The sequence below is a fragment of the Engystomops pustulosus genome, chromosome 1 (genome assembly GCF_040894005.1).
Source record: "Engystomops pustulosus chromosome 1, aEngPut4.maternal, whole genome shotgun sequence".
Taxonomy (NCBI): Eukaryota; Metazoa; Chordata; class Amphibia; order Anura; family Leptodactylidae; genus Engystomops; species Engystomops pustulosus.
In genome coordinates, this window is record NC_092411.1 from 186,461,841 (window position 1) to 186,474,872 (window position 13,032).

General features: G+C 37.7%; 1 protein-coding gene across 2 annotated transcripts in view; it reads left to right on the plus strand.

Moving 5' to 3' along the window:
* The first annotated feature begins 1,359 nt into the window (after nucleotides 1–1,359).
* Nucleotides 1,360–13,032, plus strand: part of RBPMS (RNA binding protein, mRNA processing factor) — a 123,631-nt gene continuing 111,958 nt past the window's right edge. For both annotated transcript variants that reach the window (XM_072115120.1, XM_072115130.1), the window contains exon 1: nucleotides 1,360–1,744. In XM_072115120.1, coding sequence (XP_071971221.1) covers nucleotides 1,682–1,744 — 63 coding nt within the window. In that variant the 5' untranslated portion in view covers nucleotides 1,360–1,681. The remainder of the gene's footprint in view (nucleotides 1,745–13,032) is intronic.

Here is a 13,032-nt window from a genome sequence, read left to right on the forward strand (position 1 = left end):
CAGCCTGTATAATTGACACTATGAAACATGTTTTAAGTGAATATCACTATATCCCCACAAGGCGATCCATTAGGATCCATTTATGGATCGATTCTTGTGTAATAGTATTTGTATTATTGCTTACCTGGATATTTTTTGTTACCTTTTGTTACCAAAATTTCTTTTGGGTAAACGTAATCTGGACATTCCATCCAGCATAGCTGTATATGTATATATATATATATACACATACTCCTGTTGGAAAATTTTAACAAAGCTATCTATTGTATGTGTCGTTATTCATAGATCCAGCATAATGACCCTTCTGGTCAAGTCTACTGCATCACTGACTTCTTTGGGATAATTCATTCATTCCCACAGTTTGTCAGCAGAACATCATCATATTCACAAGAGATAATATTCTGCTTGCATTATACCATATTTGACACTATGTTGCATAAAATATACCATCTCGTGACAATATATCCTCAGTTGATATTTTGCATAATTAAATGTCCCAATTGTCAGGAATACCTGTTCATAGAAACTGTAGTTTTTCAGCACTGGTTCAACAATAGGGCAATATAATTCCCTAGTACCCCTGGAAGCCTTGTAATAATCATCATATAGTTACATTGGATGCTGGAACTGTACTGTGACACATAGGAAGATAGAAAGACAGATTATATGATTGTCTTAACCTCATTGCACACATTGATTGGCATCAATGATTGTCACATATGTATGAGGTCACTAATGAGACAAATTGGTCAGTGATTTAAGGAAAATACAATATCTGTAAACCACTGCTATACATAATTAAAGTGAGTCTAAAGTAACCAGTAAATAGCTTAAAAGAAGCTATACCACATATCATTTCTGTAACTACTCAGTTACATATCGCCACTCTCTACCCAAAAGTAAATGTGCACTGCATGATGATATACATACTCTTGTCCATAACATGTTACACTAAATAAATATGATTTATAATATAAAGATGTGTAAATATTCCAAATATATAATGTTAATTTATTTCAGTAAATATTTATGTGCCCTTATTAAAGTGTAGTGTGATGTATATAGGGCTACTCTATAAAGGCAGATAACCCACCAGATGCACAGATAATGTGGGCTCCATAACACTCCCTTATCTCTACTCTTACTTGCACTCCCTCTATATCTCTGCAGTTTACCTTTTGACCCCCTCTGGAAACTGTCAGTTTTTTAGATGTTTTCAAGAAGGAGGTTTTTTCTTAACTAATTGGAAGTGATACTGATTGTCCCCCCCCCCCCCCCCCCCTCCTCCTTCCATCTCCTCTATAAACAGAGCACCTCCCATCCAGAACACTGGGAGTTAGTTGCTAGCCGTGAAGTTGACTACAGTCCCTCCCCTCTGGAGAGTTTTAGAAACCAAAGGCAGGATCTAACCCTAATCACCAACAGTCAAGAACATTTCCCCTCTCCTCCCTTTCCCCTGCTCTCTCATGCTTTCCTTCTTATCACTATCACAAGCCATAGACACTTCACTAGTTCCTCATTTTACATTTCAAGGGGACACTTTGTTTCACCAGTGGAGCTGAAGGATATTTATTCCTCCTGACAGATTCTGTAACGTTTTACAGAGTTCACTTACTCCTGCCAGTTGTGCAGAAGTGTGCAGGATCCAGGCTGTGTACAGCACATTTCTCAGGAGATCACAATGAACAACAACCTAGCAGAGAAGGAAAGCTGTCCCGATGATATCAGCCTTCCAGAGGAGGAGGTATGTGTCCTTTCTATATCTGAATACATCAATATCCCCATTTGATTCATGTGTTATAAGGCAATGGTTACTCAATAAGAACAGTAGAGACCTCCTTACTTCACACACTACTTGGCTGCATGGTTAAATAGTATTTTCCCATTCAGATTTCTAATGGTTAGCTCATATGTAGCACTGTATAATGGACCATATTGCCTTGTTTCATAAATCTGCAGTATACAGTAATTAGTAATTGTAATTGTTACATATAACTATTGATCTATTGATATTAATGCACTACAATCATTATACTTGTAATTGTCAATCTGTCATTGTCACACAAATATGTGTGTGTGTGTGTGTATATATATATATAACAAATATATTCTATGCCTTATCTGTTTGACTCTTACATGGGTAATAACCACCTTTGTAAACTGTATACAGATGGTCCCTTACTTAAGGAAACCCGATTTACAGACAACCCCTAGTTGAAGATGGACCCCTCTGCCCTCTGTGACCTCTGGTTAAGCTCTCTGGATGCTTTACTTTAGTCCCAGGCTGCAATGATCAGCTGTAAGGTGTCTGTAATGAAACTTTATTGATAATCCTTAGTCCCATTACAAAAAAAAAAATTGGTCTGGATCTACAATGATATAATATTCCGAATTACATGCAAATTCATCTTAAGAACAAACCTATGGACCCTATCCCTAGGTCCCCCTGTATATCATATATTATATTGCAATTTATATATATGATATGCCCAAATGTAGTAACCACTTTGCAGATAGATATTTGTATTGTATACAAACTGTGTTAATTGCATATATACTGTGTATCAAAATAGTATATAATTATGTTATTTTTTTAATACATTCATTATTTATAGCTTGAATCCACTACCCATGCAGTTGTTTCCAGTCAGATACAAGCAGTCCTTGGAGTTCTGCCATAGTCATTTTTTTACAATTGCGTAACTTTTTCTTAAACACGTTATAGACTTTTTTTTTTTTTGGCTTCTGCGTGCCCTCAGCTGAAATGTTGACTATATATGTCATTGCACCAGTGAGCAGCAGCTAACTCACAGAAATACTTTATGCATTTATAATAAGATGTTCCAGCCAGAATCCACATGCATCACAGCACACATCCAACATATTACAGAACACCAATTACTTTCTGCTTTTGTGTTTTTGGTCTAAGACCGTAATTAATCCAGATCTGAAACATATCATACAGTACTTAGAAGAAATCTCTGGCTTGTGTACAAGGATAGACTGGAAAGTTTCTTTATCCCATAAGTATGGAGCCTGATTCTCATCATACAAGTACTAGTACTAAGTTCCAAGTTAATCCCAGTGCAGCAGCACACAGGTCTATTTTATCTTTGTTCTTTTTAGCCCAATTAATGAGGAAATCCCACTACTCAGCCCTATATGAAAATGACTTATTAATAGTTTTATTATTTAATATAACTATTACTTTAGGGTTAAATATAAAGATTCATTTCTTTGTAATCACCCATAGCTTTGCCATCAAAAACAATACAGTTGGTATCTTGCTCCAACACAGCTTTTACTACTAAAGTACTGCATTGGCAAGATGTTAGTATTCAGTAGTGTGGCTAATCCTAAAACTTTAGGAAAAGACACCGACTGTACTTTACACTTCAGATTCTTGGATTAGTGATGCATGGAAAGCATCAGATTTCACCTACAAGTGACCCTAGGATAATTTTTCTTTCCTAGAATGTGACAAAAGTCATTGTTCTATTGTAGAGGAACAAAATAATACACATTACTATATAACTATATTTAAACTGTATTACTGTAATATCTGTCATTTCTTTTTCGTATTATTATATTTTGTGTTGCACAGTATGCGCTTATATTGATCAAATCTTCTAATGGACCATCATTGTGACTTACACTAAAAGGACCTATATGGATTTATTGATACACATGTGACATGTCTCTTCAGTATGTCTATGCATTAAAGTAAATGTACACAGCTGTCCTGATAAGAATGTGTCTTGACCCCATACCATAGTCACACACAGTGCCCTCCCCAAGGTCTCTGCTCAGAGACCAAGTAAGATTGTGACCCTATTAAGACTGCATACTTCTCTAGGACTAGGGTGAATGGGTTTTTTGTATGTGATGCTGTGGTGATGACTACCATGGTGCTTATGCACACTCTATGCTGTATTGTTTTTAATCCATATCTGAGCAGGACCAAATTTGCCTGAAGTTTGTATGTTTTCCTTATGATTGTGTGCATTTCCTATGGGTTTGTCAATCTCCTATCACACTACATAAATATTCGAAGATATCTACGAGGTTAGCCCTAGAATATATGTGTGTTTTAAGAAAGAGAAATTATATTCTGAGCCTCAACAAGGAGTGAAATTAATGTTAATACTACAGTTTACAGTTTTCTCAATACGTTGAATTTAGGATATTTGAACCCACATCTCGGTAAGGCTGCTGCTGCATAAGTAGCTGTAGACCTAACTAGCCAATAAAAGCATGCAAGTATTCCTCAACACAATACATGCCTATTGAGGAAATAGCTAACCCTATCGATCACATGATTCTCATACCCACCGAGAGGATGTTTGGTAAAGTTTGTTTTCCTGAAACAAGTAAAAAAGTTATTTGTTGAGAAAATGTCAGTGTATCCCCATCAATACAGTACATATAGTTACAAAATACCATTCTTCTGTTAAATACTATTCTATATCTTGTATATTTATGTGTTTTTTCCAAACTGAAAGCGTGTGTCATTTTTAGGCAGGAAAGAACCATTGTGCCCTTTGAACTGGTGACTTCATCATTTTTTCATAGTAGATGTTATGTTATGAATCAGGTATACACTTTATGTACACCGTTGGTTTATATGAAATATTAGAATTTATTCCATTGTTATAAAACCCCTTAAAAGCCAACATTAACAATAAAGCTACATATAACAGTATGGCCTCATACTGTATGATGATCATATCTTTAGTCATAGTATGTTTGCCAATTGTCTAAGAAGTTATTACTTTTGGAGCACACGGTCTCACGGTCGACACTGCTGGGTCTTATAGACACTTATGCTAGATAAAAATCATTCTTGACCAAGAGTATTTATGCAAATATGAGTTACTTCTATAAGATCTTGGTAGTAGAGCCTACAATAAATCTGATTGGTTAAGAGCTCATGTTACTTAGAGATTAGTAGCCAAAAAAAGTTTCCCAGTTACATCTCATGAATAATAGCATGAATTCTGCTTTTTAATAACTTAATTAATTAACTATAATAACTTTCTGTTAAGGAACTTGATTGTTTGCATGTTGCCTGATTCTTTCTAAGGGAGCAATACATAAATGGTACACTCAGTAAGATGTTTATTATGAGCTGTCCTTTCTGGTCAAGCTTTAGATAGTTATCACCACATGCGCTACCTTTAGTTCCTTCTTCATGACGTTATGTTCCACACTTTGGAACTACCACTTTCTCCAACAATTGGTTTTACCTGTGTAATTACAATTTCATAGTTTGTAAGATCATGCAGCCCTGAAGGCTTTCACTTCATTGCACTCCCAAGGGGCTTGACATCAGAAAAATCTACATTATACAATAAACACTTTACATAATATGTCCTACCGATTCTTAATAAACTGCAGTATATACTCATAAGTGACTGATGAATGGAATGATATTTCCATTGTGCACATGGTTGGGGTTGTGTATAGCTAGAACACATATGACAGCTAAGACACTTACATGGCTCTGCTAAGGCTCCAATGTATTGAGATGTTTATCTTGCTAAAGGGAGCAGTACTGTCAAATCTTTCCTTTTTATGATACATTGCTATGCATTCTCTTAGAAAAGTCAGTAAAGAATATACAACACAAGATGAATATTAAAGTTGGTTTTACCCTAAATAAGAGAATATTGCCTACCTATATCTAGTAGTTCATTACAGAATGATGATGAAACACTGTTGCTTGCCTAGAAAGTAGTACAATGTTTTTAAAGGTTTAGGATATACAAAAGAAAAAAGGAGTCATATTCAACTCACTGGTCTCTTAACAATTCTATTAGGATGCTTCCGGGTCCCTCACAAGTCTGGTCCTTTCAATACACAGGAAATGATCACCAAGACATGTCATTATTGTAGACAGTGATTGGCTGATTAGGACCTTTTTGATACAGAAATGGCAGTGGGGTAAAGAATTGGTGTTGCAGTGGCAGGGAATTTCTGATGCATTCCAAGATTTTTAAGGTTTTTATGATCTGGATGCCCCTTTGAAACATAACTTTTTACTTCACTAATCCTACTTATCCAAATATCTGCCTTATTGCTGTTATTAGATTTAAAGCTCTTATGCAAACGCTAAGTCGCATAGATTCCGTGCAACATCATGGACCCTTAATCTACCGACAGGATTAAGGATTGTAAACCAAGGACACTTACATGTTGATGTGTACCCCTTCTGGCAGGAGCCACTCTTATTTTAGCTTCTCATGCTCTTGGTTATTTGTAAAGGGCTTTAATACTCATGCAAATGAGCTTGTGGGGCTCCATAGCGGTTAATTGAGGTCAGAACTATTTAGGATCATTTGCATATTTTAAGGCTTTTTTGTAAAAACAAGGTTGCGAAAGAGCAGATTCTGCCAGAGGGGGAACACACCAACATGTAAGTGTGCTTGGTTTACCACCCTTTTTCCTGGTGTGTATTATGGACTCACTACCATTCTGTGTGACACTACATTATGCCTCCAAAAAGCTTTTCAGGTACCAAAAAGGGTACACAGCAGGGCTAGGTTTGTGTGTTTTTTAAAGTGTTACTCATAAATTAAAAAATAAAGCCTTGCGATCTTTATTTCAGTACAATGAATACAATTTTAGTACATTTCTGAAGTAAAGTTATGAGATTGTAGTGCAGTCATGTGTTACTCCGAGTTAAATTTGCTTTGGTGAATTCTGACAACAAATGAGAGGCCATATAAATGTGTCTAAAAAGAACTATTTGAGATACAACTGGCCTAGCTACTTACAAGGAAAAAAATGTCTTAAAGGGGTATTCCCATCTGGGCATTTACATTTAATTTAATTAATTTGCCATTTGTAAACATTTCTTCAATTGGATGTTATTAAAAAAAAAATTCCTGTGTGAAGATAATTTCTCATAAATGTAGTAGTTTTGTCCCTTAGAAACGAGATGGCTTCCTCGGATATGACCACGTCTGATTTTGGCAGCGGTGGCTAGACATGCGCTATTGAGTCCCACCTGGCTTCAGCAATCATTACTACAGGGCGGCTGTGGGACATTTCAGTAACTCCCTGACATTTCATATACAAAAACCTTTTGTTCCTTTGTGCAATCCCTCCAGCAGTGGTGGCCGTAACCGAGGAAGCTATCTCGTTTCTAAGGGACAAAGCCACTACATTTATGAGAAATTATCTTCACTCAGGAACATTTTTTTAAAATAACAACTTATTGAAAAAAATGTTTATACATGGCAGATTAATGAAAACAGAATGTGAGTGCCCAGACGAGAATACCCCTTCAAGTTTTAAGTCTCTTTTTAAACCAACTTTTTCTATTAAAGTGAAGCTGAATAAACCTGAATACCAGGACCTTATTAAGTAGATTAAACACTTCCAGATGATGTTCATGACCCACCTTTCTGGCATAGTCCAGAATACCAATTTTGAAGTGATCTGGTAAAGAGTTGTATAAAGTAATGGCATCAGACGGCTCAGAGCTGAAGTTAAGATCTCCTTGATGGCAAATTCCAATTACTTCAGGCGTGCTAGCTAATTTTGTCCCTGGAAACAATTACACCAGCGAGGGTGTTTTGAGGTGAGGAGAGTTGGACTGGTGTACAATACGGCACATGTTATAGTTGCTTATAACATGCCACTTTTAGAGACCATTGAGGTAGGCATAAAAATCATATTATCACCAGTGCTGGCTGTAGGTTATTCTGTTACTATTGAAATTACCACCATTAAACCTTCTCATGCTTATGGTGGAGTACAAAGTACCTAAATACAGTCCTTTTTAGTAAAAGTAATACTCTCCAAGGGATAAACTATGGATATACAGAGGGACTGTTCTAAGGAAAGATCCTCAAAAAACAACTATTGTTCCTTAAACTATACATTGGATGTGTTGACCGAATGTCTATGGCTCGCCTGCATTGTTATTGTGAATCAAAACCAATTATACCTTTTGTGTTTTATGTTTTTTTCAAAAATGTGACAGATTTTCAAGTTCTCAATTCAAAGACCTATACATTCACTCACACATGAATCATATGACAAGGTATCATCTATCATGAACCATGTCATCATGTAGCAGACATGGTCTTCTCTCAGATGTAAACAGGTGCATTCCATGTATTGTGTAATGTGCAGAATAGCTTTCAGCAAGGGAGAAAGGTCCAGTGATACATTACAGAATCAGCAGATGTCAGTTCTGTTCTGCGTCACATCTACTTCTAAATATATCGGTACATTACTGTGGTTCACAGATCTATTGACATTAACCAAACAAAATGTTTCTGCCAGTCTGAAAACAGGACCCGATGCAGTTCACGTAAACACTTCCTAATGCTTCTGTTTTATGGTAAAACATTTGCACTACGCAGATGGAGCAGATGTAAAGGGATCTTCTTTATTTGTGGCTTAAGAGCTGCTCTGTGTTTATTCAACAGAAACCACTAATGGGGAGAGTTTATTGCCAAAGACCAGAGGATTAATTCTACTATTAAAACAAAATGTTGTGCTAGTGATGGTGGTCCTATGGCCTCACCTCCATCAATCTTCCTATTTACAAGGTTTGAATGGAAACTGTAAAGTCATAGACACTTAGCTCGGCACCACTTTTCTATGTTTGGAAGTTGCAGATGCTCTTACTTGGGTACTCCGAATGTTCCAGAAATGTTCTAATGGTAACCAAAAAGTAAGGAAAGGAAACTCTATTGAGAAAGCAGTGTTTATAGGCAAATAAAGCTGAGCGCTAGCCTCATGATATAAATGGAGCTTTTGTTTCTGTCTTTCTATAGAGCACATGTAGGACTTCCTTTAAAAATAAATCATGGAAATCAATCATTCCTAGTACATTTTCTTAAAATGTATTATTATTAAAATACTTTAACTCTGATGAATATTAAGGGTTACATATTTTCTTATATGCTTCAATAGGGGGTAGCATTCCATTTAGTTTCTTTTATTTGGTAAGTTTGGATTAGACAGCTGTTATATGGGGCCATTTTAGCATCCCTATTACGATCACAATCATTTATACAGATGAATTACAAGCAATACATAATTAAAACTCTCCAAACTTCCATTCATTAGGTCCCAGATCAGCAACCCCTTATGTCCCACTTAAAATAACAGTGGTTATAATAGAACCCTCCCCCACAAAGTCGCCATCTAATTTATATTGTACCAATCACCTCTTCAAATTCCTATCATAGGTACCTCTGGTCATGTGTGTCGTGAAGCAGAAGGTACAATGTAGTGATGTCATCCCATTGCCAAAGATGGAACGGAGACACCCTTAGGGCACATTTGATTTTTTTGTAGGCCTGATATCCTCTCTGTGCACCGGATGTCTGGTAGACTTTTTGCTGTGCCATAGATCCATGGAGCTGGATTTGCATCCTGACTTGCAGTACGGCTAAGTGTATGCATATGAACACCGAATATAAAACGATATTTAGAGAAAATTTTAGTAATAATTTGAACACATTTAAGAAGTTAAACAAACAGGTAAAGGTGTAAGAATAATCTGTCACCACATCATTTGTGGTGAATTAGAATACCCTAACACTATAGAGACCATTTTTAGGGCTTCTATGCCAGTTTTTTTGTGTAGAAGCACTGAAATAATAGCAATTTCTTGCACACTTTAGGAAATTGTTATTATTCTTGCGACTACATAATCTTACACCATGTGGACATGGAGTAGTCGTTCCTGCCCTGGGCTTTTTAATAACCTTCAAACATTCACTGCTAAACAGTTTTTACGTAAAACTGCACCAGGCAGAGTCTGTCATAGAATTGCCTCTTGATGTATGCACCATGATGGGGTGGCATGGCTTTCAGCGTGGCTGGTGTATGATAAATCCCCCCCCCCCCCCACACACACATTTTCATGACTATCTTTTTGTTGTGCTGTTTATAAATCAGTTAATTCTGCAAAATTACAGAAAAATTGCTACAAAGCTGCAAAAATAACTTGCTTCTAAATATACGCTTCCATTATAGAATAGAGCACTCAGCTTCAGTAACTCATATGTGCGTAGACTTGCATGGGAGGTATTTCCCGGATAGGAGCCATCTCTTTGTGCTTTCTCTTTAGTGATGAATACAAATATTTAGTTAACTGGATAAATATTAAATCATTGTGTCATGCTCACTCCATAACATGAATTCATTGTTTATGGTTCAAGTCAATATTTATGCTACCAAATTGAAATAAACTCGCAATGTCAGTGCTGTAATCACAGCTTCACAAGAAAATTGATTCTGATGGCCGGCTCACGTTTCTGCAATAGGTGACACAGGCATGTAGCATATGTGTGGCCATTTTGAACAGATTTATGGCTTTAAGTTGTTGCATATTCACAGTAATGGGTGAACTCCTCACTAAGTACCAAAACAATAATTCACCCCTTACCATCACCTCTCATACAAAGCCAGCAACTACTAGAATTATTGTAAGATTTTCAACATTATATGGGTTTGATTTATTACTGTACAGCATATTTTAGCACATATATCCCGCAAAAAAATATGCTATTGATATAATTGCACATGACAAAGGAAATATGAAACCCATCTGAGCCAAATCTGCATGTTAATCTGTATGTGGTAACATTTTGCCTGATATTTTTGCATGTTAAGAAGGTTTTGACTATTTTTTGATTTTTACATGAATTTAAGATGGTCATTTTTTTAATTTAAATTCTTATGACATGCAGGTATATAGCAGGAAAACTATCACTCATAAACATAAGGCATACAACAACAACATTACCATCGGTATGCATAAAAACATTGAACATCTCCTCACCAGTAGCCATAATTAATGCCCCCACCCACCAGTAGCCATAATTAATGCCCCCACCCACCAGTAGCCATAATTAATGCCCCCACCCACCAGTAGCCATAATTAATGCCCCCACCCACCAGTAGCCATAATTAATGTACCCCCCCTCACCAGTATCCATAATTAATGTCGCCCCCTCACCAGTAGCCATAATTAATGTCCCCACCACCAGCAGTAGCTATAATCAATGTCCCCACCCCCAGCAGTAGCCGTGATTAATGTCCCCCCTAGCAGTAGCCATAATCAATGTCCCCCCCACCAGTAGCCACGATTAATGTCCCCCATAGGTAATATCCCCCCCCCCCAAATAGCCATTTCCTAACTTTCACCTATGCCCCCCCCCCAAATAGAAATAGGGCCCCATAGATTTAAGCAAAATGAAAAATAAAACTTACCTAGTTATTCCGCTCCTCTTCGCGCCCTCTCTCTCTTCTAAAGATCGGCGCAGGCGACGGCTGATGACGCGTCTGCCAGGTCAGGTGCCGGGTCATAGACCTCAGCAGACCCGGCGCAGGCAGGCGCGTCATTAAGCCTGTGCCGGCGTCGATGGATGAGGTGGGTGGGAAGGTGGGTGGGACAGGGGCGGATCGGGGGCCGTTCAAATTTTAAATTGTGACAGCTCCGGGCCCTCCTGATCCAGCGCACGGACCAGATGCAGAACAGTCCGTGCGCTGTAAGGGAAAGGCCCGCGGCTCTCACAATTCAAAACATCTGCCCGCTGTGCTGCGCCGAGTTATCAGCGCAGCACAGGGGTCAGGTGCGGGCCTCGGTACCGCGATCAGTACGCCACTGTTTGAGGCTGCCGGCAGCCAACGCTGTGAAAACACCCGCGATCGGTGCTAGCAGCGATCGCGGGTGTTACCGGTAAGCCTTTGCTGCAATATGCAGCAAAGACTTACCGGCTATGGAGAGGGCTCAGCCCGTGAGCCCTCTCCATGCGGCGCGACCCGACCACCGCCGTATAAGACGATTACCGGCGTATAAGACGAACCCAGAGAAGACAGAAGATTTTTCTGTCTTCAAAAGTCGTCTTATACGCCGGAATATACGGTAGGTGAATGACATTCATTAGTGCATACCCAATTATCATATATTACTATGCTCTTTAATTTAGAAGTGTTTCAGAAGAAAGTATTTGTTTTTGTGTTTTATTTTACTAGGAAGTCAGCATAACAAATCAACATAAGAACATCCATTATTATAAGTAAATTCTGCTTTCTTTTAAAACATAAATGTATTTCTTAGCGCTTTCCTCAGCCTGGAATGTTTTCATCATATCGTTTTTCAATCTTTGTTAGTGAATATCTTAGGTTACATCATTTAATCATTAACTCTTCTCATATTTGGAAGTTTCCATACTAAAAGTTAGTCCTTAGAACCAACTAAAACATGCTCAAGCATGAACTGTGCCCTTTTTTGGGAAAAAATCTAAATATAGTAAAAAAAAAAAAAAAGACATTAAAATAGCTTTTGTAATCCTAGGCAGAAATAGGACTGGTTGTTGCCAAGAAAAGATTACTAGAACTGTGCAGAACATTTACACATTACCTATTGTAATATACAAATTTAATTAAACAGAAAGAACACTTATTTCTTATAAAGGAGGGGCAGGATATTAATTCAACATAAATCAATAGAATGTAAAATTAGCTTTCCTTTGTGTTATAGAATGCACAAATAGCCTGACACAACTATATATGATATATACCAGTGATGGCGAACCTTTTAGAGATCGAGTGCCCAAAATGAGACCCAAAAACCACTAGCTTTTCCCAAAATGCCAACACGGCAATTTAGGCAGTAACAAACTTATTGCTACCAGAATCTTTGAGCTCCAATCCGACCTTGTCTTCACCTTTTAACTCTTCAGACAGGACCAAGCAGCACAGGATAGGTCACTTTAAAATAGCAGGGCACAACTTGGACTGCCTGAGACTGCAGGAAGATGCCATGTCTGGCAAACTCTGTGCCTGGGAGACAGCCGTGTGCCCAAAGAGAGGTCTCCGAGTGTCATCTCTGGCACCAGTGCCATAGGTTCGCCACCACTGATATTATTATTCTGATAATAATTTGTGATGGGATCTTTTCTAAAGATTCAAGGTTGTGGTTCAAATTTTTAACATCAGATTCCATTCCCATGGTTGGGTGCCTTTGTCAGATGGCAGACACAACGCAGCTTCAGACTT